We start from the raw sequence: 26,833 nt of genomic DNA on the forward strand, positions 1-26,833 counted from the left end.
ACTATTGTGTAAGGCAAATGTCATACCTGCAGGCTTTTTCTGTCACCCATGAGAAGCCTGGCTGAAATATTCCCAATGTGTACAAATGTATGTCCTGGTTTATTTCCAGGACACAACAGTCATTGGGCACTCCCAGCATTGCAGAAGCAAACACACTTCCTGATTCAAAAGCTGTGCTTTTAGTGTGCAGTCTCCCATTGCAGTAAAGACTATCCACTTATACATTTCCACCAGGATTCTCACACTGCTGTAGCCCTTTCCATCTCATGCTTTAGGAAAAAACAAAATGATCAATGAGCCTTCTTCTTTGAGGACAACTGAAGAAATTGTAACTCTAGTTGTCTTTACAAAATATGTTGCAGTGGCCATTTTGTTGTAGCCCATGTCATGGAAATACATCTGGACAAAGTGATATAAACAATGGGAGTATTTCAGCCAGATTTTTATTGGTTACAGAAAAGGTCTACAGGTATTGCATTTGCATTAAAAATATTTTTACAATAAATCTTAAACTACTGGGGATTCTTTCCTGCATGGACCAGTTTATTTAAAATGTGAACTTAGTCTTTAACCAGTTGCCGCCCGGCCTATAGCCAGATGCCGGCTGGGTGAATACCTCATCCCTCCGGGTGGACGCCATATGGCATCCTTTTCAGAGCGCACATTGTGCATGCCCACAGGGCCACGCTGCGGCGCGATCTGTCACCGGCCGTGTACCTCGGACACAGCCGATGACAAATCTGTGTACCGACCCCATTGCCAGTACCATGTGGCCTGCTGTGACCAATCACAGCAGGTCACATGACAGTTGTATACAATGGATGGCTTCCTTTCATGCCATCCATTGTTTACAAGTGTGTCTAGTTGTGAATGGTCACAGCGATCACATGCACAAGCTGGGCCAATCACAGCCCAGCTGTGTCATGTGATTAGCCGTGGCCAAATCACAGCTAATCACAAAAAAAAAAATGAATTAATTGATTTAATTCAGGTAAATGCTTGCTTATAGCAAAGTAATTCTTTGCTATAAGCAAATTGTGTAAAAAAAAAAAAAAAAAATACTGATCACTTTCCCAAAGTAGTACAATGTTACTATGGTAACATTATACTTCTTTTGGTCATAGTGAAACATGAAAAAAAAATCTTAAAAAAAGAGAAAAAGTTTAATACAAAAATAATAATTTTTAAATTTTAAAAAAAAATTATCATTTTTTTTTCATACTGTCACCAGTCAGTGTCCCTGATCACCACCATGCCAGTTATATGATGATGCTGTACTGCACTGGTGACAGTATGTAAAAAAAAAATAGTGAAAGTCATTTTTTTAATTTCTTCATTTTCCGAAAAAATTACAACTTCAAAAAAACTTGCCTGTTGTGAAATACGTCGGACTGTCTACTTTGCAAAAAGGGGTCATTTTGGGGATATCTGTACTGTTCTGACATTCTTGGACCTCAAGAAATTAGATTGGCTGTCAGTACTTCAGGATCCATCAATTTTCAGATATATCCCATAGTTTATGAACTCTATAACTTTCCGACAGACTAAATCATAAATACTGATTTGGGTTATTTTCACCAAAGACATGTAGTAGAATACATTTTAGCCTAAACGTATGAAGAACAATTATTTATTTGCAAACTTTTATAAAAGAAACAAAGAAAAACGTTTTTTTTCAAAATTTTCGGTCTGTTTTTGTTAATTTAGCAAAAATTAAAAACCCCAGTGGTGATTAAATAGTTGCGTGAAGAAAATTATAAAATTTTAGTTTGGGTACAGTGTTGCATGATCGCGCAATTGTCATTCAAAGTGTGAGAGCACTGAAACCTGGAAATTGGCCTGGGCTGGAAGGGGGTAAAAGTGCCCGATATGGAAGCGGTTAAGATTGTAATATCTTAAAGAAATGTATATTTGGATTAAATAATGATCTTCTATGTCTCTCTGAAGTTTAATTTTAGATTATATCTGTACCAAAAGTATATCTTTACTAAAAGTAGGTAAACTGGCCTTTGGAATGAAATGCAAGCACCTAATGGTTCCCTTCCACAAACTGAATTTTCTCCATAATGCTTTAGGATTTGGTGGCTTTATTCCAGAGTACTCTGTCATAAAAATACTCACTTTTCATAAAGTCAGTGCTTGGCTTGACCCCTCTCACCTTCTTTGCCTTACAGTTAGTCACTAAATGTGCTGAGTGACTTCACTCACAAATAGCAAATGGTGGAGCTGAAAAAAATGCATACGTGGGCACTATTGGTTGCCTGCATTTCATTCCTAGGGTCAATTTATTTATGTTTCATTGAACGCAGATATACTTTGAAGCTTTATCATCTTTTACTGATTGCTGCTAGAATTACAATTTCAATGCATTGTTTGCACCTGATATTTAAATTGAAGCGGAGTTCCAGCTGTTTTTGTGTTTATTAAAAGTCAGCAGCTACAAAAACTGTAGCTGTTGACTTTTAATAAACACACACTTACCTGTCCCAGGGTCCAGCGATGTTCTCACCCTTCTTCCCTTCTTGCCTCAATGGCGCCGGCATCTCAACTGTGGGCACCAGGCTCTGGCAAGTTGCGGCTTTACAACCTGGTGCCCACTGTGCATGCGCGAGTTTCCTCTGCGCCTCCTAATTGGTCCAGCAGTCTCCTGGGACCTGTGAAAGTTCCCTGGAGACTGTGGAAGGGAGGAGTGGGCCGAAATTCCGGCTCACTTTGCTGTGGCGAACTGAGCCAAAAGTGGGAGCAGGTACCTGTCATAACCAGGTACCCGCTCCCCCCCAAAAGGTGCCAAATATGGCAGTGGAGGGGGGAGGAGACAAATAAGCGGAGCTTTCAGTTTTGAGTGGAACTCTGCTTTAATATGTGGATTATATAAAAGTATGGTAAGGCATGCTACGTGTCAATTTTCAGATTTGTGCTTAGAAGGACATTAGAAACACACAACTCTTGCTCCTCTTAATATAATGTGTGTACAGTAAATGTTTTTACAAGGATGCATATAAAGTACTTACCCTTTAAAAATTACCTTAATTACTAGGTTAATAGAAAAAAAAACCTTTTGTTTCTTTGTTAGGTGTTTGAACTGGAATCTGGTTAACAGTAATAAACTACAGCAGAGTAGCTATGTGAAAAAGAACGTAAATCTAGCCAGGGCAAAAGTTATATCTCCCAGGAAAATGCACAAATTTAAGGTCTCCATCAAGCAGCAAAGTGTTTAAAATTCATAGGAAAATGACGTGGCTTCCACTCAGTTGAAAGTACTGAAAGTGAATATGTCACAGGGTCAGAACAAACTTATTAAAAGAGAGAATGGAGTATTTGCTCTGGGCCAACCAAAGGACTGAATAACTTCTAAGTAAAAGGTCTTAACTATCCCCCTGATATGCTAGGAAGATAAGGTTGTCTGGCCTTTCCAGGTGGACTAGCCTGAACTTACATATTTTACAGCTGACATCAGCTAAGTACGACCTGCACAAACACACTAGACATGTGCAGTTTGTTTCATTCCAAATTCGTACAAATTCTTTTCATTATTCGGGCATTCAGATGTCTCGAAATTTCCAAATTATAATAGTAACTAATCCAAAATAACGAAATGAAATTCAGATGATATTCAGACAAAATTCTAATCAAATTTGACTCAAATTTTGAATATGAAAAGAATAGTACAGAACATAAAATAATAGAATAGATTAGAATAGCTCAGAAAATAATAGAATGAAAAAAGAATTGAATAGAATAGAACAGAGAAACAATAGAACACAATCGAATACATTACAATATAAAAGAATAGAATAGAATTGAAAGGAATAGAATAGAAAAAACAGAATAGCATAAAATATGAACAATATAACTCTCTTCCGAAATTTGAATTTCAAATAGAATAGAAAAGAATAGAATCAAAAAGAAAATATAGAATACAATAGAAAAGAATATAATAAAAAAGCAATAGTACAGAATAATTTCAACACATAAAAAGTGCTCTGTTTACTTTAAATGTGATAAATGAAGAAATATGTGCAAATTGAAAATTCATGTATTTTTAGTTTGCACATATTTCTTCATTTATTTATCACATTTAAAGTGAACAGTGCACTTTTTATGTGTTGAAATTATTTATTCTGGTATTCAGGAAGGTAGTAGCAGCAGTTCACTTTTACATTCATTCATTTTTATTTTTTTTATTATATATAATATTGGGCTAAGTGCAAAGATTTTCTTCCTTTTCAAATAGAATAAAATAAAAAAGAGAGAATATAACTGTCATCCGAAATTCTAATTTTGAATATAATTAATTTGAATTTGAAAAGAATAGAATAGCATAGAATAAAAAAGAATAGAATAGAAAAAACAGTAGAATAGAATAAACTAGAAAAAATATAACTTTTCCAAAATTTGCATTTCAAATAGAATAAATTTGAATAGAATAGAAAAATCAATAGAAAAGAATAGAATAAAATAGAATATAACCATCTTCCAAAATTTTAATTTCAAATAGAGTAAATTCGAATTTGAATAAGTTGGAATAGAATAGAAAAGAAAATAATAGAAAATATAGTAAAAGAATAAAAATAGAATAAAAATTAGAATTATTATAAATTATAATTTGCATGCCAATTTGAATTCAAATTTTGGTCAAATTGAATTTGAATAGAATCAATATAGAAAACGTAACAAAACAAATTCTGAAAACTAATTAAACTAATTGAACACAACAAAATTTTTTAAATAACGAATGCAAACTAAACAAATGTTTTCATTCTGCACAAGTTTAAAACACACAAACATACAACCCTGATGGAAGCACCTATAGCTGAATTTACACCTATATTAAATGCCATTTTTTTTACACATAAATATTAATAAATAATATATATGGTATTTACTCATTTTCCTAATATCCTATTTGCTTCATAAAAGTTGCCATATTCTTGTCTGTAGTTAAGCAGCGAGGGATATATTTTGGGATTTCTTAAAACATCTTTTCTTTTTGCAGAATGAAACAGTATTTACAAATTGCAGTGTGTACTGTATGCTGCCAGCTTCTGATTCTGTGTTGAAAGTCAGAGAGCTCCAATGATTATACATAAAATTCACTTTTTTCAATGTGTGTGTATAATTTGACTGATTTTCTTGTGAGCATGCCAGTTTGTGTAGCCCAGTTTATAATTCAGACACAAAGTAAATCATAAGGGCGATCAGCCATAGCAGCTTAAGTTCTGTAATCACAACATACGTTTTTTATTTCGTAACTTCAACATTGTAATAACTACAAAAAGTAGTTCTTTTTGACATGCCAATATATAGTAAGCTTTTTTATTTAAATAGTGTTTCCTGTTTGTTGGCAATCTCTTTCCAGAACTTCCTAGATTCTGCGAATGCTTTGCAGCTTCTCCTCTGCTCATTAGTTTGGTTTACATTTGAATTAATATTATTATTATTCAGGGATTACATAGTGCCAACAGCTTGCACAGTGCTTTACAATATGAGGGCAGACAGTACAGTTACAATATAATTCAATACAAGTGAAATTAGAGAGCCCTGCTCATTAGAGCTTACAATCTAAAAGGGAGTGTCAAGTGATACAACAGGTACAATGATGGGGGATGAGCTGATGGACAAAATAATTTAAATAATGTGAACCAGCACTTTGTATGTAACCCTTAATGCACCACAGCTGCTGTACCATGAGCTATACAATCAGCCCTTATATATACTCTATCTGTTATACAGCGCTATTGGTTTTTGTTTAAACATGTGCAATAAACAAGCATATTTTCTACAATGCTCATATCCTCAAATAAAAATGAAACATGATTTAATAAAGTGTGCTTTGTGCTTCAATAAAGTCTCTCTGTGCATATAAAGTGTCCAAGTGCTTTCAGTTATTCACAGTATAATGCACAATGTCTTTGAACGTATTAAAGTGTCCGTGATCAAAAAAGTGCTCCATTTCCAACAATCAGTACCATAGTGTTCCTGAAATCCTCCACCATAAACAGAACACTAACTATCACAGGTAAGTCATACAGCACTTAGTATCATGGATAACCACCATCAGCCTTCTCCTTCTTGGGCCAATCTGTTCTTTTAAATGTCACACAACATGTAGGGAGTAATGGAGGGAGACTGCCATAGTGTGAAATCTTTAAAACAATATTAAAAAACCATTTCCACCATGCCCAGTCACATTTTAGGTGCATACCCTTGCATCAGGATAAAAATGCATGTTACATCATAAGCCTAGGGATAACAAGGATCTGGCTCTAGGCTCTCTCACCACCTCCTTCTCCTGTATTGACCACTTCCGGTGTCACTGTGTGGGATGACGTCCCTTCCCACTACGCCCCGATGCAGCGTTTTGTCTTTGTGACGTTCTCAAGAGGCTTACTTGAGAATGTCAGGAAGATGAAATGCTGCGGACATTCTACACTGATGATCAGAGCACTGATCATCAGTGCCTTGATTATCAGTGTAGCCCATCAGTGCCCATCAATGTGGCTAATAGTGCCCATCAGTTCTTGCTGTTAGTGCCCATCAGTGATTTGTATCAGTGCTGGCTATCAGTGACTATAGGTGCTGGCTGTCAGTGACCATCGGTGCTGGCTGTCAGTGCCCATCAGTGATACCTGTCAGTGTCCATCAGTGCCGCCTATCAATGCCCATCAGTGACACATATCAGTGCCCATCAGGGCTGCATATTGGTGTAGCCTCATCAGTGCCTCCTCATCAGTGCCCATCAGTGCAGCCTATCAGTGCCCATCAGTGCAGCCTCATCAGTGAAGGAGAAAAATCACGTCTGGGCACATGCGCAGTAGTGGCCGCATGCTTTGCTCAGCTGCTGTTCTTCTGTAAACACGGATGAGCTGTCATTCATGGAGTGCTGTCACCACACCAGTCTCCATTATACATCATGGCAGTGACCAGGGAGAAGCTGAGGAGGACCATTGATTTATGTCTACACCTCTCACTATGTGAGTGCATTGGTTTTATTCTTTTTTATATATCAATACAGTAAATGGAGTTACACTAGGGTGGATGTGCGGTCTCTGTTCCTTTTGTTTTTGTCTTGATTACCCTCTGCCACTCCATGGATAATTTGGAGAGCTGCAAAGCCTGCTTTTAAATGTCTTAGATGTACTACATGTCCCAGCCAAGCAAAGTTTTTTTGTGGATTAGTGCAGTAGTGTTTTCTGTATGGACTATATTCACTTGGGTGTGTCTATGCATACACCCATACAAAAGGCCAAAGGTCATACAGTGTGCATTTGGAGACATCATGTCAACCAGCTGTCAAATTGGGACCTGCAGCTATCTCTGTGCAGCTGCTGCATCCCAATAGACATGAATGAGACTGTCTGCATGAAGATGCATGGAAAACCTGTACATCTTGTGCAGGCAAAGATGACCCTGAACGGGTGTACACATAGATATGCACTTATGGACAAGGCCTTATTAAAACAGAATGAAGTAATCTTCTGTCTGTTTTTTTCAGGGTGAGTTTAGTTTAACATTTTTATCATGCTATCAGTTTTTTTGTAAACCTAGAATTTTAATTGAAAATAATCTGCTTTAATCAATGTATAATTTTTAGGCCAATATTTCAGATGAGTAGTCATTTAATACAAATGTGTGCATTTCATAGCTAGCAACCATCTTGAAAAATGTATATGATGTTCGAATGTCATTTCTCATTGCTGCTTTGTTAAATGGTCAGGTTTTTGCAGAGCACATCAAAAAGTATTTTCCACATTCTTTATACAGTCTATTCATCTTTTTTTATTTCATACTAGTTTCAGACAGAACTGTAAAAGTTATGTTCCAATTTATGACTGGATGACACCTTTATTAATTGTAGAAGCCTAGAAAAAAATGTATGCAACAAGGATCAGTAGTCTGCTTTGAAATCTCAAAGGTTCTTATTACTTTTGAAACCTTGGAGTTCTTGCCTGTTCCCTGTGGACTTGCCTGACTGCTTACAGCAAATTTCCAATTACACTGCATATTTTTTTAGGCACCACATTTTGCACATGTCATGGTGTATCACTAGAAGCTAAAACCTGTTCAAGTATGTCATACCATTTTTAAAAGTCTTAATTCATTTGGAATAGAAAAGAAAATCTGAATATGTTTTACACAAATGCAGATTGATTTCAGAGTACTTCAACATGTCAACAAAATTGAGGCAAATATTGTATATTTGCATCTTCTTAAGCTTTAACTAAATTATCAGCGCAGCACTATGAAAGAAAAGTGTTTATTATAATATAGTTTATTTTTTATTTATTTATTTCAGGTACTTATATAGCGCCGTACATATTGTACATTCATGTCAGTCCCTATCCCTAAAGGGGCGTACAATCTAAGGTCCCTAATTTACATTCATACTTACACATACTAGGGCCAATTTAGATAGGATCCAGGGCAGGGATCTTGACAAAGTCGGAATAGACAACACATTAGGGCACTGGTCTTAACAAGATGCAACGTCAGCAGTGGTGCCTGAAGTGACGTATTGGAAGTGATGCAGCGGATATCGTGTGAGACCGAGTTTGCTGTTTAATGTTCCTTTTGGCACAATACATCATGCAGGCTGAATTATTTGTTTGTTATATAATTTAAGCACTTTTTAGCTAAATGGTTGTAAAATGTTGGAGCCCCTCTTTTATCTTTCTTTTTCACCATATGGGGAGTTCCACAAGAGAGGAGAGTCAGGACAAGAAGCAATATTAGATGAGAGTCATCTGTATTTGTGTTATATGCCAATCTGTAAAAAGAAAGACTTTTGTCTATTGTCTAATAAGGTGCTGATCAGCTGGAGGGGTAGTGAACAACATACCTATCTGTCTGTCCATTGGCAATGGTATCTGCCTAAACCTTATCAAAATGAACCAAGAATGGGTCACAGGTGACTTCTACAATCCCTGTTGGCTTACACCAATTAGCTGCCACATACAGCGCAGTCTCTTTGTCATTGACGGAGCATATGATTACAAAAATAAGAGCATACACCGTTCCTGCTAGGTGGGGGGGGGGTGGTGCTGCTGCTGTTACTGCTGCCTTCATATTCCTCCTCACAGTGTATCTGTAATAATTCTGCTTTCTAGCCAGCCAGTCCCTAGCACCATCTTGGCCAATCCCTGGAATTGCCTCCTGTCAACCCACTACTCACTTGCTCCTTCCAAAACAAAATTAATTAATAAATGCATACAAATATAATAATAAATAAACCAAATATATACATTTTAAAGCTCCAAAATGAAAACTTTATTTTTTTTTTTTAAAGACCCTTTCAAATGCATTTTGCCTGACCATTCAGATTTGTTGGTTTGCCATCCAACTGTTGTAACATGGCCATGATAATTAAAAAATTATACCCATATGTACCCAAGGGCTTTTGGTACCAAGACAGCTAATATATGCTTTCCAATGCCATGCCATGAAAAGGGGTTGCAAGGTGCTAATTTGTAACCAGAAAACCCTGCGGTTTGAATATTTGTTTACCATACCAAGTGCTGTTTACCATACCAACTGCTATGAAATCCCTTTTTTCTTTTGGTTGGCTATCTTTCTTACAGCTACTAAAAAAACAACCTTTTTGATCACCAACAGTGTTGACATTTTTTTTGGGAGCAGAATAATGCATTTATTAATCCGACACCAGCTGAGGCTCATGCAAGAGAAAAGCCTTTTCATTTGATTGATATTTATTTAAAAATGTTTCATGACTTTAATAGGCTTCAGATTCAATATCTTCCAAATCCCAAACATTTTCACCTGTTTGGATGAACTGCCTGCAAATCAAACAGAGGCATATTGGAGAAAATATACTTACAAGCACCTTTCTGATTGTATTGCTGACACAACATAAATGTATGTTGCATGTAATCATTCAAGATAAACTGTGCAGAGGCATTTTTTAAGATTGAATCTCTCAGCATGTCACTTATAGTGTCTCTACAGGAAAAGATTTTTTATTTTGAATTGCATAAGGGAGGGTTGTAATCCTGTAAGTGTTTTTTTTTTTTCTTTTGGGCCATGTGTGTCCCATTGGAGAAATTTACCTTCACTTCCTGTTTCATAGCCAAAAGAGGAAGTGAGAGGAAATCCCTCCAAAGTGAGGAAATCCCAGAGTATCACTAGGGTCACCAGAACTGGTTTCCCCATTGAAAGATTTTCTCTCTGTTACTGTTCTGATGTCAACCCTAAATTTGGGATTTTCTTTCACTTTCGATGATATCAGTAACAGTACAAGTAGAGAGGGTGAATCTTCCAAATGGGGCATAGACAGCAATAAAACCTGACAGATGTTCTAATGCATCTCCACTCTATCGATAAATAAAAAATAAAAATGTTTGCCTTTAGTTAAACTTTAAATAATATTGTAGGTATTTTATGTGTAAGCACAATATTATATCTATCAAGCAATTTCTGGCATTCCTGTCTCCAGGAAAATATACAGTATGAAAGTGGAAGTAAAGCTAAAAAAACACATATTTGACAGCAAGTAGGGTCTTTTGCTAGAAGAGGATTTATAAATCTTTAAAAAACAAAAACAAAGCAAAACAAAACAAAAAAAACCCTTTACTTAGGTTACTTTCACACTGACCTGCTGCAAAAACACAGCAAAATTGCATAGGCATTTTTACAGCACTTTCTGAGCGTTTTTAAAGGACACGTGATTTAAATACTGCACCAAAAACACTTCTCAAAGGCGCCTTTCAGGCATTTTTTAGGCGTTTTTCAGGCATTTTCCATTTATTTCAATAGGATGAGGCGTTTTTGGGGCTTTTTTTTAACTCTCCAAACATGCCCCAAAGATGCTGCAAGCAGGTGTTTTTACACCGCACCGCGTGGCACTTCAGTGTTAAAACATACATAGTACATTCACATACATAAGGAAGCATTTTTCTTGAGCTTTCAAGGCACTTTTTTTAATGCAAAAACTCTTCAAAACCTCCTCAGTGTGAAAGTAACCTGCTAGCATTTTTTTGTAATCTCCACACTGACTGTGGTGCATGTGCAGTGCAGTGTACAGTCTTTAAATCATATAGATTCCAGGAACGGAGCAAGAAATAATGTCTCATCAGTGTCTATGCATGAGTTACATAATCAGGGCCTGCCCAATGGGTGAAACAGAAAAATGGTGAACCAGATACACTTCATAGAAAATGCTGGTTGGCCGCAACATGCTTATTTCTGCTATAAGTGTACAAATGTACTTTGTCACTTGCACTGTATTAGGTCTGCCAAATACATTAGATCATTGATTGACAGATTGTATGACAACTTTCTAACATACTTTATTGCAAGAGGGGCTTCAAGCACTGATGTGAAAGCAAATAAAGTTCACTTTACTATAAAAAAAAAACTGTAAACAAAGTGCATCTCAGCAATCCATTTTCATCTGTGTGAAATATTTACTGCAAACACTAAAAGCAACGGAAATTTCTTTCAGACATCAACTGCAACTGTTAATGTGCTGGTAACGGATGTGAATGACAACGATCCAGTCTTTGATCTTTACTTGCCTAGAAATCTCTCAGTCCAAGAGGAAGAAGTGAATGCTTTTGTGGGTCAAGTCAGGGTGAGTGCACCATTATTTAATTAGTCTTCTCTAGACAGAAATAATTTAAGCTTTCATCTTGTGTTTTTTTTTTTTTACCTTATCTTCGTGCTTCTTTCCATATGCTTCAATTCTAAAATCACCTACATTTGTAGAAAATTTTATTTAAGAATAAAAAAGCTTCAAGCTATATGCACATTAATGCTGAATTGGTATTAAACATTCATCTTTTGTTTTTGCAGTAGATGATTCTAGCTTTAAGGTAAATACAATATAGTTCTAAGGGGCAGGATGTAGACAGGAACATCATTTTGTTTCCATTCATGTATCTTTATTTAATTATGTTCTCTTACATTTTTTTTCTTGTGGTGTGCTGAAATGCTTTCCAAAGCTACCATAAACAACATATAAAAGAAGAGAATTTGATTTAAAAAAACAATTTGAACAAATAAATATAAAATAAAGTATAAAACAAATCCTAATTGGCTATTAGGTAGGCTCGGGCTCTAGGAACATTGGTAACAAAGTATTTTTTTTAGAGATGTAGACTGATGCAGAGTACATACAAGATGCACCATATATTATTATTTGTATTATACAGGATTTATATAGTACCAACAGTTTGCTCAGCGTACATTATAATGGGAGACAGTACACGAGACAGTACAGTAACAATACGATTCAATACACGAGGGGTTTGAGGGCCCTTGGAGCTTACAATCTAGGAGGAAGGGGATAGTGGTACAGGAGGAAATAGCTGTGGGGGATGGAGTGGTAGGAAGAGTGGAGGAGTTCAGTAATTAGCTGAGGGCGGGGTAGGCTTCCCTGAAGAGATAGGTTTTCAGAGTGCGCCTAAAGGTGAGGAGAGTAGGTGATAATCTGATGGATTGGGGTAGGGAGTTCCAGAGGATGGGGGAAGCCCTGGAGAAGTCCTGGAGATGGGCATAGGAGGAGGAGACCAGGGAACTCGAGAGTAGGAGGTCTTGTGAGGAGCGGAGAGTACATTTTGGGTGGTATTTGGATACCAGATCGGCGATGTAGTTTGGGGCAGTATTATGAACAGCTTTATACGTCAATGTTAGCATTTTGAATTTTATCCATTGGGCAATCAAAAGCCAGTGTAAGGATTGGTAGAGAGGGGTGGCGGATACGGAGCGGTGAGTAAGGTGGATGAGTCTGGCCGCAGCATTCAAGATAGACTGAAGCGGGGTTAGCCTGCGGTGAGGTAAGCCGATGAGAAGGGAGTTACAGTAGTCGAGGCATGATATAATGAGGGAGTGAATGAGTTGCTTAGTGGTTTCCAGAGTTAGGAACAAACGTATTTTAGAGATGTTGCGGAGGTGAAGTCTACATGAGTTTGTCAGTGAATGGACCTGGGGCTGGAAGGACAGACTGGAGTCTAGGATGACACCTAGTACTCTGGCTTGAGAGGAGGGACTGATGGTGGTGTTGTTGGTCTTGATGGAGAAGTCAGGAAGGGGGGGGGGTGCGGGCTGGGGGGAAAATTAGGAGCTCAGTTTTGGAAAGATTTAGTTTGAGGAAGTGGAGTGACATCCAATCCAATATGTCGCTCAGTAGGCTTGTGATACGGGTGGTGATTGAAGGGGTGAGGTGAGGGGTAGAGAGATAGATTTGCGTGTCGTCGGCATAGAGATGGTAGTTGAAGCCATGAGAGTGTATCATTTGGCCAAGTGAGGAGGTGTAAATGGAGAAGAGAAGGGGCCCGAGGACAGAACCTTGAGGGACACCAACAGAAAGGGGGAGTGAAGAGGAGGTGGCAGCGTTATAGGTAACACTGAAGGAGTACTGTGATAGATAGGAAGAGAGCCAGGAGAGAGCGGAGTCTCTGAGGCCAAGAGAGTGTAGTTTTTTTAAGGAGGAGGGGGTGGTCAACCGTGTCGAAAGCCACAGAGAGGTCGAGGAGTAGGAGCCCTGAATAGTGGCCATTAGCTTTGGCGGTTAGCAGGTGGTTGGTGAGTTTGAGTAGGGCAGTTTCAGTGGAGTGTAGGGGCGGAAGCCAGACTGTAGGGGATCAAGGAGGTTGTTGTTGGTGAGGTGGGAACTCAGGCGATTATAGACTAAGTGCTCTAGGAGTTTGGATGTAAATGGCATCAGGGAGATGGGTCTAAGGTTGTTCAGGTTGGTGGGATCCAGGGAGGGTTTTTTAAGTATGGGAGTGATATGCACGTGTTTTAGAGGGGAGGGGAATGTGCCAGTAGAGAGGGAAATATTAAAGATGTGTGTGAGGGAGCGTAGGATGGAGGAAGAGGGTGATCGTAGGAGTTGTGAGGGGACAGGGTCAAGGGGGCAGGTGGTGGTATATATATCTATAATAAATTATATATACAATGTGACTACAGTGTGGTGCAGTAAACAACTCAGTGCATTTTGTGTTTGCCAAAGTGAATTCTGTTTCTGATATGTTGTGTGTATATGACATTCTCAGTCTTGTGAAGAGGCAATAAAAAAAATGCCTTCATTCTAAATGCATATGTGGCAGTACCATGTTTGTTTCGGTGCTCAGAGTATTTATGAATTATGTTGAGCAGTCTTATTAAGTTACTTTATTCTAGTTTGCTCTCTTCACTTCTGTACTTTGTTTTTAATTGTACTGTATTAGCAAAAAAATTGTAGGCAGCTTGAAGCAACTTAATGCATGACACCAAAAGGCCAAGGTACCTTAAATATAAGATACAAAGGTATTGATGAATACATTACTACATATGAAAGGTTGGTAGTTTCAGAAAATCAATAATGTATGCATATGCTTCTTTGCTTCTTTATCAATTTCTTAATGGCAACTAGTATGCAAAAACTTGTTCTGGCAAAAAAATATAGCGGTTTGATATAAATCTACATAACCTTTAACCATCTCTCAGCATGATTTAACTACAATAAATCACTATTTTAAAAAAAAACACAAGAAAGCATAATGGGAACAGAAGGGATAAGGCTGGGGAAAAAGTCTATCATAGCTATAATTGTATAATTGAGATCCTACAATACAATTTAAGGGTCAGATTAGGGCTAAAAGATGTCCTAAACGCAGCCTGACAATGGTGCCATTTTGGCGGTTCCATTTTTTAACAGATATTGAACTGTACTGTATGTAAATCCTAAGAACAAACATCTCTTATTTGCTCCCTGGTAAATATACAATTGAAAGTGTTTTGCTGTATTTGTTTAATGTAAAAATAAATAAAATAATTTAAAAATAACCTGTTGATTCTACCAGAAATCCAATGTTATTTTTACTCTGCAGTGTGCTTCATCTCAAAAAATTTTATTGGGTTGATACAGAGCACCTTCCCCTATGTTATGTAGATGTGTGTATGTGGGGGGGGGGGGGGGGTCTAAGGCTTTTTTCACATAAGCATAAGCTATGGCTAAGGGCATGCATGCTCCAAATAGACGCACCCAGCAGTTAAAACTCGCATGCTCCAAATACACTTCCGTGATACACCAAAGGAATCCTCTCACATGGACCACACATGAAAGGACAAATCACAAGGGACTTCCCATAGTGTAAAAAGTCCTCAATTTGAATATAAAATAAACAGAGTGCTTACTCACATAGAAATCCGGGTCCACAGACACATACAGGCATGTGGTACATAAAATGGCAGGGATGGGTATACCCAGATAGCGGCTGCCATCCAAAACTGGAAATGAGGTCACCACATTTCCATCCTATACATTACGTCACAAATCACTTGACTTCCTCACATAAGCATGCCTATCTCTACACTCCTGTGAAGACCATTTATGCCCTCATGGAAAGCACAGGTGTTCCATGCATTCATATGTAGGCAGCCACATTCATGACTATTGGTATGCACCCAAACAGCTGTCACATTGGGATCAATGGATGTGTCCACGCAGCTGCTGCATCCCAATAGACATGAATGGGTTGCCTGCACATGGATGCTTGGAACACCTCTGCATCCCATGTGGGCATATATAGCCCTTTGCACTGATGTATGAATAGAAACACCTGTGTGAAAGAGGTATTAGACTTAAGTTAAAGGTTAATTAAGGAATTATAAATTCAAGCTATTCCTATGCTTATCTCCCAAGCCAGACCCAACAATAATATTAACTACTGTATGTAAATACATTACAAAACTGACTTAAGTTGAGTGTTGCAGTGAGAGAGTTAAGGGCATGACAGCAAGGGTAACAAGTCTGTGGTCCCCCTTCCCTTGATGTTCTAAGCATTTTGTTTAATGGTAATACAAGACTGTATAGTTCATTCCTGCAGCATGTTCCATCAGCTTTTAAAAAGATGAGAATTCTGGCATATACAAGAGGGTTCAGGTAGTCCTTGCCCAATGAACTATATTGCTAGATCTATTTTCTTCAGCATTATTTTCTACAGTGATCATACTCTGAAAAACCTCAGGTAATATTCAGTTGAGGTCTAAGATGCATGATTTTCATATAGGTGAAGGTGAATGCATTTTATTACTTCGGTATATGTGACTGAGGTCTTTGTCAGCAAAAATATTAAGCAATTTTTGTCATTTTAGAAGAAGCAGTAGAAGGTGAATATGTTTAGCAGTTATTGCTTTGTAAAGAGTTTTGTTTTTTTATTGATTTTTATGAAACCAGCGAAGGTCTTATTTTGTTTTACTTTTCTTTATTTTGGAAATGAAAAGAAAAAAAACAGCATTTTTTGTGACAGTGAAATGGCTTGACATTTTCAACTAAGATGAAAGTGACCTGTCATTTTCTGTTTTAATACACAATCAAATGAGTAATGGCTGGCCATTTATTTACAGATTGTTTACTGACACCATAAAAAAGCTAATATTTAGTCATTCTATAAATGATCACAGGTAGGGATGGGTCAAACATATCTGGGTTCCATTCGAGGCAGGTTCAACAAACATTACTAAAGATTGGGTGCCCGATCAGAATATTATTAAAAGTAATGGGAAACAAATGTTAAAATATAAAAGTAATACTCATTTTCTAGGTAAGTAGGCAAGCTATTGTTAAGCAAGTGACATGGGGGGGCTGCCCTGGGGAACATGTACCAAAGCAAACAAAATTTGTTTGTTTGAATTCTTTAAGCTCGATTTTCAAGGTCCTCCACTTTAACAAGGCTTGTTGTAAGTCTGTATTGGCCTGATGCAAATCATCTTCCAGTGAGGAGACATTGTGACTGATCCCTGACTTCTTTCCAGAGCTGTTCAATGCCTGTAGCCACTTCCATATCCACTGCTGCTGTGTTGGTAGGAGTGAGTAATACAGCCACCGCTTCAGCAATCCTCTCGTAAGATGCTTCCTCTGCTGTGTCGGGAGCAGAAGGGGAGAAAGAACTGACGTTGTTCCACAGCGGTATCAGCAGCCATGTTATTGCTGAGTACAGTGTCAGTATTTTGGAGCTTGTGGGGCACAGAGTAAGAGCAGGTGTGAGTTTTAGACCGGAGCTGATCCACAGATCGGTCCTACTAGAATATGTAGCGGGTAACGTGTTGTTGAAAGGTGTCTGCCCGGTTTGTCATGACAATTTCAGAAGGGTTTTGCAAGAGTTGTGCTAATCCACTTCCCATTCATGCACCAGAATTGGAGGTACAAATTCACTGATTTTAATAGTTTAACCCCTTGATGTCGACGTCACAGAAATATGCAGCCTCACAGAACTGGGCTTTTTTTTCCATAGGGCTGAATATTTGCGTGCCTGTTTTTGTGCTGGGAGTGCACTGCACAGCGTGCTCCCAGCACAAAGACCGGGGTGTCACTGAGAGCCCTGGGTCCCATTCTAACGGTCGGGACCCGGGACTCCCGATTCCAGGTCACAGGATCGCTGTGATAGCCTCTGATTGGCTATCACAGTGATCAGTTACTGTGAAGCCCGCCCCCCTTGTTTTTTTTTTTGTATCTCTCTCTCTCTCTTTGCATAGAGAAAAAAAAACTGTTTGTAAAAAAAAAAGATAAATAAATAAATATTAAAAAATAAAAGAAAAAATACCTAGATCAAGGTCTGATTTAGTTCAGTGCCAGAGTTAGTGTTTGGGTCAGGTTCAAAGGTCAGGATTTTTTTTTAATTGGTATCAGTGGCAGTTAGTGTCAGTGTCAGTGTGTTTTAGGTAAAAAAAAAAAAGCAAAAAACAAACTGTGCACTATTGTTTCTGGGCTGTAGTACAGGTACAAACGACAAATAACATACATATATATGGTATCGCTGCAATGGTCAAGAGCTGGAAAATGTATTTTGGGTTGTTCTTTGATGGTAGGTTATGATAGTAACGAGAAACACACAGCTAAATTAAAAAAAAATATAATTTTTTTTACTATATTGGGGGCAGGTTTCCTTTGATCATAAAAAAAAATCAGGAGATATCCATTACCATTTACCACCAAATAAAAGCCCAATTTGTCCTGAAATAAAAGCAAGGTATAATTCACCTGGATGTACAAAGGTGTTTTGATGATATGTACGGTTTTACTATCACATCAAAGTTGTAAAATTTTACTTAGGCTTTAAGATTTGTTTTACCCTTAGTTGTGAATGGGTTGGGTTGGGATAGCAAATGCTGGCTCGCTAATAATATTTGCAGGCTTTTCAAGCACTTTGTATCACAACCACTATGCAGGGTTAAACTAGTTCAACTCCGGTTACAATCTGATTGTACAACCTCTTTTACCCTAGATTCACACCTGAGCATTTTCTGCAGCATTTTGCAGAAACCTACTACAATCCAGTTAACATGATTTCTTATGGGACAGGTTCAAATCTCCGTGTTTTTACCAGGTGCTTTTTTGGAAAGGGTCAGGGACTTTTTTAAACGCAAAAAGTTGTGCATTTTTGCTTTGTTTTTTGCTGTGTTGTTGCCACATTTTTGATGCATTTTTTATGCATTTTACCTTTTAAATCTGCCTAGCAACAAAAAAAAAATGTGTCAAAATGCATGTGAAAAACGCAAAACGCACTTCAGAAATGGATCAAATTCAAATTGCATAGGTGTGAACCTAGCCTTAGATCTATCCAAACCTATGTAGTGCAAAAGTCTGCCAAATACAATTTGATTGCATTTGACATGTCTGGTCATGCATGTTATTATAATGTTGAACAATAGCTATAGGGAAGTTTGAAGAGTAAATTTTCACTGTAACACGTTTAGGAGGCAGAAGTGTAATTTTACAAACATTTTAGGGAATCATTACCATATTAAAAAAGTAGGTTCTAAAAAATAAATAAGTACTTTTTTTTTAGAGGCTGGGTAACTGTTCAAATCAGTAAAATGCTCACTCCCTCTCAGGTCCTCTTGCACTTGTAATGTTCTTTATAAGTGGGGGACTGGTTGTTTATCATGTGGTAGGCCTTATCCTGTCCTATTAACTGTTCCACTTTCAGCAAGCTGTGGTCTTTCTCCTTGAATGTAAGAAGACTGGACTATTTGTGAGGTTACTAGGGGAAGAGGGCTTGTTTTCATATGCTAAGAAGGGCAAAAACACATGTTACATATGCACTGCCATTGTAGTCAATGGGAAGTTGGGGACAGTTCAGTGTATAGGTGTGAACAGAACTATATTGAAAATAATGACATTTCTTTTGTCATGTGCTAAATCGCAAAGGTTTGAACCTTGCACAGTTGCAGGTTGGGAAATGCGGGCCGCAGATGAGTAGCCCAGTATAGTGACAGCTTCCTGGTGGTCTCACTCAAGTGGGTTCGGACTAGGATCCAAACATGCCCTACCTATAACTTGAGATCTTATCATTTGGTAAGATGCTGCAACTGGTGTTGGTGTGGAATTCACAAGGCTTCTTATTGACATTCACGAGTGAAAACATGTGACAAAATTTGCAATGATGGTGGAACCCTCCTACACAAAATTACTTATTTTATTCGGACATTATTAAATAGTTGGTGGACTTCCATTTGGATCCGTTTAGTGATTTATGAATTGTTATTTTTTTCTTTATTGGAGTGTCACTGGAATAATGGTCACCCTCTGATTTTTTTTCTCATAATTGTATGTGTATTTATGATGTTGGGACCCATATCACTTTTTTTGGAATAATATTATGATCCTTTTGTATTGGGATACATATAACCAACACACGTTGAATTTAGTAACACAGCGCAACATTTGTATTCCTTTTAATTTTGTTTCAGCATTGGAATTGTGTGTGGTACGTAAAGACAACTATGGAAGTTTGGATTTTGATTTAGATTTTTGTTAGATGCTAAGCACCAAATGCAGTTTTTCTACCATTTAGTTAATATATCTCAAAAATCTAAGTTCCTAGTCATGCTCAATGCACATGGCAGTACATACATAAGTATATATACGGCAAAGAATATATGCTCCAAAAAAGAAAAATAATAAAACACAGTACCAGCATTATTTAGAAAATGAGAAAAAAAGAATATTGTATAAGAAGCAAAAAAACAAAGCTAAATAAAATTACAAAGGAAATCAAAAAGTTCTTAGACTATCTATGTTGGTGTTTCTGTGCATAGCAACAGTTCTATAGTTACAAGTATTGATGTGTACTGTTGATGAAACAGGCCAATGTATATATATATATGCTAGCCTGTTTAATAATCATGATTTCACAAACACAGGTTCACTCATTTCAATTACATTTCCAGGCTTGCCAACAAAGGCATTTACTATAGCACTTCCCAAAAAAACAACAGATTGAAGGCACATTTTAGGTTCCCTAATCTGGCAATGCTCAGTCATATCATTACTGGGACATTTGAACTAGGTGAAGCCAATGCTGTTTGGATTTTTTGAAATATATCACTTTATACAGACAAATATAGAACTCTTTTAAATCTGTTATTCTTTAAAATGTTCAACATATGTATAGAACGTATAAATTGCTTGAGATCATGTCATTAAAAAGATTTTTCTAAGAGGTGAACTAATTTAGATGGTCGCTAATGCAGGCCATAGATGGGGAGAAAAAACGGCAGATTTTTCTTTTAAAAAACGAAAATTCGGTCGTTCAAGCGGCCGACGTTACCATCAATGGTAAAAAAAATCGGCCGATTTTCATCCCTTCTACAGCTGGCAAAAAGTGTCCCTGCAGAGAGCTCCGCTATTTCTGACAGTTCTCTGACAGTTCCTTCACATTTACAGCGGTTGAAACATTGTATCTATTTGTTTCCATTTAGGATACAGATGTTTTTATTCGGAAACAAATAGATACAATGTTTCAACCGCTGTAAATGTCAAAGAACTGTCAGAGAACTGTCAGAAATAGCGGAGCTCTCTGCAGAGATACTTTTTGCTGGACTGGAATTCTTCTTATTTTCATCCTACTTCTTCTTCTTCTTCTTCTTCATCCTCATCCTCTTCTTCTTCATCATCCTCATCCTCTTCTTCATCCTCATCCTCTTCTTCTTCATCATCCTCTTCTTCTTCTTCTTCTTCTTCTTCATCCTCATCCTCTTCTTCTTCTTCTTCATCTTCTTCTTCATCCTCATCCTCTTCTTCTTCTTCTTCTTCATCTTCTTCTTCATCCTCATCCTCTTCTTCTTCTTCATCTTCTTCTTCATCCTCATCCTCTTCTTCTTCTTCCTCATCCTCATCTTCTTCCTCATCCTCTTCTTCATCCTCCTCTTCTTCTTCTTCTTCTTCTTCTTCATCCTCATCCTCTTCTTCTTCTTCTTCATCTTCTTCTTCATCCTCATCCTCTTCTTCTTCATCCTCATCCTCTTCTTCTTCCTCATCCTCTTCTTCATCCTCATCTTCTTCTTCTTCCTCATCCTCTTCTTCTTCTTCTTCTTCATCCTCATCCTCTTCTTCTTCATCATCCTCTTCTTCATCATCCTCATCCTCTTCTTCTTTTTCTTCTTCTTCTTCTTCTTCTTTTTCTTCTTCTTCCTCATCCTCTTCTTCATCCTCATCCTCTTATTCTTCATCATCCTCATCCTCTTCTTCTTCATCATCCTCATCCTCTTCTTCTTCTTCTTCTTCTTCTTCTTCTTCTTCCTCTTCTTCCTCTTCTTCTTCTTCTTCTTCTTCTTCTTCATCCTCATCCTCTTCTTCTTCTTCTTCATCTTCTTCATCATCCTCATCCTCTTCTTCTTCTTCATCTTCTTCATCCTCATCCTCTTCTTCTTCTTCATCATCATCTTCTTCATCATCCTCATCCTCTTCTTCTTCTTCTTCTTCATCCTCATCCTCTTCTTCATCTTCTTCATCTTCTTCTTCTTCATCCTCATCCTCTTCTTCTTCTTCTTCTTCTTCTTCTTCTTCTTCTTCTTCTTCCTCATCCTCTTCTTCTTCCTCATCCTCTTCTTCATCCTCATCCTCATCTTCTTCTTCTTCCTCATCCTCTTCTTCTTCTTCATCCTCATACTCTTCTTCTTCATCATCCTCATCCTCTTCTTTTTCATCCTCATCCTCTTCTTCTTCTTCATCTTCTTCTTCTTCTTCATCCTCATCCTCTTCTTCTTCTTCTTCATCTTCTTCTTCATCTTCTTCTTCATCTTCTTCTTCTTCCTCATCCTCTTCTTCTTCCTCATCCTCTTCTTCATCCTCATCTTCTTCTTCATCCTCATCCTCTTCTTCTTCATCATCATCATCCTCATCCTCTTCTTCTTCATCATCCTCATCCTCTTATTCTTCTTCATCCTCATCCTCTTCTTCTTCTTCAACCTCATCTTCTTCATCCTCATCCTCTTCTTCTTCTTCCTCATCCTCTTCTTCATCCTCATCTTCTTCTTCCTCTTCTTCATCCTCTTTTTCATCCTCTTCTTCATCCTCTTCCTCTTCTTCTTTTTCTTCTTTTTGTCTTCCTCTTGCAGGTCACTGCTCATGCGCAGATTTTTTATCGGTAAAAAATTGGCCGATTGGCCCATTAATGCTGCGAAAATCGCCGATCGGCCGATTTTTTTCCAACTTTACCAAAAAAAAAAAACGGCCAAAATCCCGAAAAACGGCCGACCAAATCGCCCACTAACGATCCGAAAATCGGCCGATTTTATTTTCGGCCGACAAATCGGCCGATTTTTGACCCATCTATGGCCTGCATAAGTTTTGTAACCATTAGTAATTTCTGAATTGTGTCTGTTTGTTGACTGAGTGCTTTAGTAAATCTTTTCTCTGTCTAAAAGTAGTCGGTCATGCAAGGAACTGTGACCATTTGCTGACAAGGTGCTTTAGTAAATCAACTCCAAAATAACAGATTCCCACCGACTGGTGTTTGTAAATAATCTGGTCAGAGATATTGGGTTTGCAAACAGACCAGTCACTTTGAATTGTTAAATTATACTACTCTATTACTTTCATGTGCATCTTTGAGGCATCCCTCAAACATGCTATTTCATTTGAGTGTTTTATATTGCCCTCTAAGTCACATTATTATACCCTCCCTGCACTATACAACATATACTTTTTTCATTTGCATTGGTACATGTCCTCCATGTGAGTGTCCAGCTACCCATACCCATTTTATTTAAAGCCTAAAACTTTTTTTGAAAAAGGGTGAAAAAAAAATAACATTCTGCTCCCATAGACTTCAGTGAAGTTTGGTGCTATGGTCCTGCAAGGTTTGTCAAATGCCCAGCAACTCATTCATTCCTAATGATAATTACATAAATTGTTTGAAAAATGCATACATTTGCAAAATATATTATTGGATTCTAATGAAATGCTTTGTTCTGTGAAGTATGTATAATCAAACATCAAAAGGTAATTGTAAGAGACTTTGTAAATATAGCTTCCTACCACTGCCTTTTTGTTTGTGATTTGAAAGCTGTCATCATGAGCCAAGTCTGCAGTCTGCATTGATCAGAAATACAATGTACAGGGCAGCTACCTATTTGTGCTGGATTTCATACTTCAGTTTTAAAGCTGAACACCAGCAAATACTACCTAAACATAAAAGGCCATGTGTATTCTTACATGAATGTTGGTGTATTTTGCATATTTCTTCCAGATCTGTGCAGAAATCCAGAATGAAGCTTTGCCTCTATGCAGGAGCTTCCGAGAGCAGACTGGTCACTGCTGCTTTCTCCCCTTGTGCAGGGTGATTGGTTCTGTATCCAGGCCTCTGTAGGTTTCTACAGGCAGTCTGTAGTGGGTGGGCCCGTTGGTTCCCTCTCATAGTTCTATTCTCTGCACAGGCTATTTACACTAAATATTGACTAATTAATTAACAATTAATACAATTACATGCAGTACACAATACATATATTAAATATAATTTATTGAGAGTTTCCATGCCTGCTTTTCAGCTTGCAAATAAATAAATAAACTTAATATTAAAAAGTAATAAATGCCCCCCTTTATTTGGGTTCAGTGGCAGTAATAACTAACCCTCTTCATTGGTGTTAGTGACAAAGTGATATTTCCCCTTCATTGGTGTTCATTGGCATTGTCAACAGATAATATCACCCTTTCTTCTTTGTTGTCAGTGGCATAAATTCACTGGTTACTTATTTGAACACACACTCACATGTTGCTGTTTTCTATTCTGTAGGACCAGAACTACATTATGCCCATTGATTATAGAGCATTGAGGAGTGATCTCCATGGTAGGAGAAGTAATCAGTAGATCACTCTCCCTTACAGGTAGGGCATTTTAGCACCCAGCATCCTTCTTCACCCTACATCATATGCTGTATACCTAAGACCTTGTAAGCTGCCAAGAAAATGCACCATGGATCACATGAGGCCTGCAGTCCACCAGTTGGTAAGCCCTGATCCTGTGTAGTATTGCAATGCTCTGATTATATATGTGTGAGGCATTTACAGTCCGGCTTCCGTCCCCTACACTCCACCAAAACTGCCTTACTCAAACTCTCCAACGACCTGCTAACCGCCAAAGCTAATGGCCGCTATTCAGTGCTCCTACTCCTTGACCTCTCCGCGGCCTTCGACACAGTCGACCACCCCCTCCTCCTCAAAAACTACACTCCCTCGGCCTCAGAGATTCTGCTCTCTCCTGGCTCTCATCCTACCTGTCACAACGCTCTTTCAGCGTTACCTATAATGCTACCACCTCCCCCTCACTCCCCCTCTCTGTTACGGTCCCTCAAGGCTCCGTCCTCAGGCTCCTTCTCTTCTCCATCTACACCTCCTCCCTTGGCCAACTCATACACTCTCATGGCTTCAACTACCACCTATATGCGGACGACACACAAATCTATCTCTCAACCCCCCACCTCACCCCCTCAGTCTCCGCCCGAATCACACACCTACTGAGCGACATATCAGACTGGATGTTGCGCCACTTCCTTAAACTGAACCTCTCCAAAACCGAGTTTCTTGTCTTCCCCCCAGCCCGGACCCCACCCCCCATTGACTTCTCCATCATGTCCAACAATGCCACCATCAAACTCGCCCCGCAGGCCAGAGTACTTGGTGTCATTCTGGACTCCAACCTATCCTTCCAGCCCCAAGTCCAATCTTTAACTAACTCATGCAGACTCCACCTCCACAACATCGCCAAAATACGCACGTTCCTAACCCCAGAAACCACTAAACAGCTCATCCACTCCCTCATCATATCACGACTCGATTACTGCAACTCCCTCCTTACTGGCCTGCCTCGCCGCTGGCTATCCCCGCTTCAGTCGATCCTGAATATGGCTTCCAGACTCATTCACTTTTCCAACCGCTCCGTTTCCGCCACCCCCCTCTGCCAATCCCTCCACTGGCTTCCGATTGCACAACAGATCAAATTCAAATCCTAACAATGACGTACAAAGCTGTCCACCATACTGCCCCGAACTACATCACCGACCTAATATCCAAGTACCGCCCAGCACGCACACTCCGCTCCTCACAAGACCTCCTTCTCTCTAGTTCCCTGGTCTCCTCCTCCCATGCCCACCTCCAGGACTTCTCCAGGGTGCCACCCATCCTCTGGAACTCCCTGCCCCAACCCATCAGATTATCACCTACTCTCCTCTCCTTTAGGTGCACCCTGAAAACCCACCTCTTCAGGGAAGCCTACCTCACCCTCTGCTAACTTGCCGACCTCCTCCACTCTTCCTACCACTCCATCCCCCACAGCTATCTCCTCCTGTGCCACCATCCCCTCCCTCCTAGATTGTAAGCTCGAAAGAGCAGGGCCCTCGATCCCCTCATGTTTTGCATTGTATTGTTATTGTTCTGTCACATGTTCTGTCCCCCTTTGTAATGTACAGCGCTGAGCGAACTATTGGCGCTTTATAAATACTGTATGATAATAATAATTTATAGTCCAGTTGTTGATGTTAAATTATTCTCACTGTTAAATTATTCAGATAATTACATTACAGTTCTGCAACAGACATTGCACTGCAGAAAACTATTGCGTAAAGTGGGTTTCAATCATTAGACATCAACTTGAATGAATTAAAAATGTGTGATTCTTTTGTCCTTTTCTGAACCACGTAAGAACTGCCCCATAGCAGATATACTACTACAGGGTGGCTCCGCTGCGCAAAATCACAAACAAATAAGTGATTTTGCATTACCAGGTAGGGGGCGCACACGTGCATGCTGCCCTACCCACACTGATATTGGCTGCTAGATATGTCAATCACCGGGTCCCTGCCTTATTGTAAATAGGGATCCATTTCTATTTTGTGGTAATGCATTGCTGCATTGTGGTGCTATTCATGTTTAATAGCACCACAACAAACATGTTGTGTTCATTTTTAAGCATGTTAGGGTGCATTGTCTTAATGCAACACGTTAACACATGACATATGTTAACCCATTGTCGCAATGTAAATGGGCTCTGTAATATTTTGCCTCTATTGAAGTGTGTTGGGAGCCTATTCAAAATGACTGGACTTCCATACACAATACACCTTAAAACAAGTGTAGTAATACACCACAAAATGATGCAAAAATTGTGAATCCAGCATAAAATGTGTGTGTTCGGGGGTGTAACTAGTAGTATTTTTTTTATTATTTAATTAAGTACCGTACCTGGTGACAGTACACATGAAAATTCAGGTCCAACTCCTCTTTAATGAGACATTCAAAGGTTTATTTACTAAAGCTGGAAAGTACAAAATCAGTCTCACTTCCGCATAGAAACCAATCCGCTTCTAACCTCAGCTTGTTCCATTAAGCTTTGGCAATGAAACCTGGAAGTTGATTAGTTTCTATGTAGATGTGAGCCTGATTTTGCACTTTCCAGCTTTAACAAATTAACCCCTCAGGATATAAAAGAGTTCTCGGTCTCTCACTCCACAGCACTTGGCACTGCACTGACCTTGCAAATGCACATTAATGATTTAGTTTAACTCTGCATGAGATCAATAAACATTAGTAATGTTTACTAATCTCTCCCCTCTC

The 26,833-nt window shown here is 38.5% G+C and overlaps 1 protein-coding gene across 1 annotated transcript in view; it reads left to right on the forward strand.

The window, feature by feature from the left end:
* PCDH15 (protocadherin related 15) overlaps positions 1-26,833 on the forward strand; it is a gene marked incomplete at its 3' end in the record, with an annotated part of 1,039,494 nt that overhangs the window by 870,142 nt on the left and 142,519 nt on the right. The window contains exon 20 of the mRNA XM_089692803.1: positions 11,459-11,587. Coding sequence (XP_089548929.1) covers positions 11,459-11,587 — 129 coding nt within the window. The remainder of the gene's footprint in view (positions 1-11,458; positions 11,588-26,833) is intronic.

Source organism: Staurois parvus, unplaced genomic scaffold (assembly GCF_062004578.1).
Source record: "Staurois parvus isolate SC_StPar_1 unplaced genomic scaffold, SC_StPar_1.0 ptg000604l, whole genome shotgun sequence".
Classification (NCBI taxonomy): domain Eukaryota; kingdom Metazoa; phylum Chordata; class Amphibia; order Anura; family Ranidae; genus Staurois; species Staurois parvus.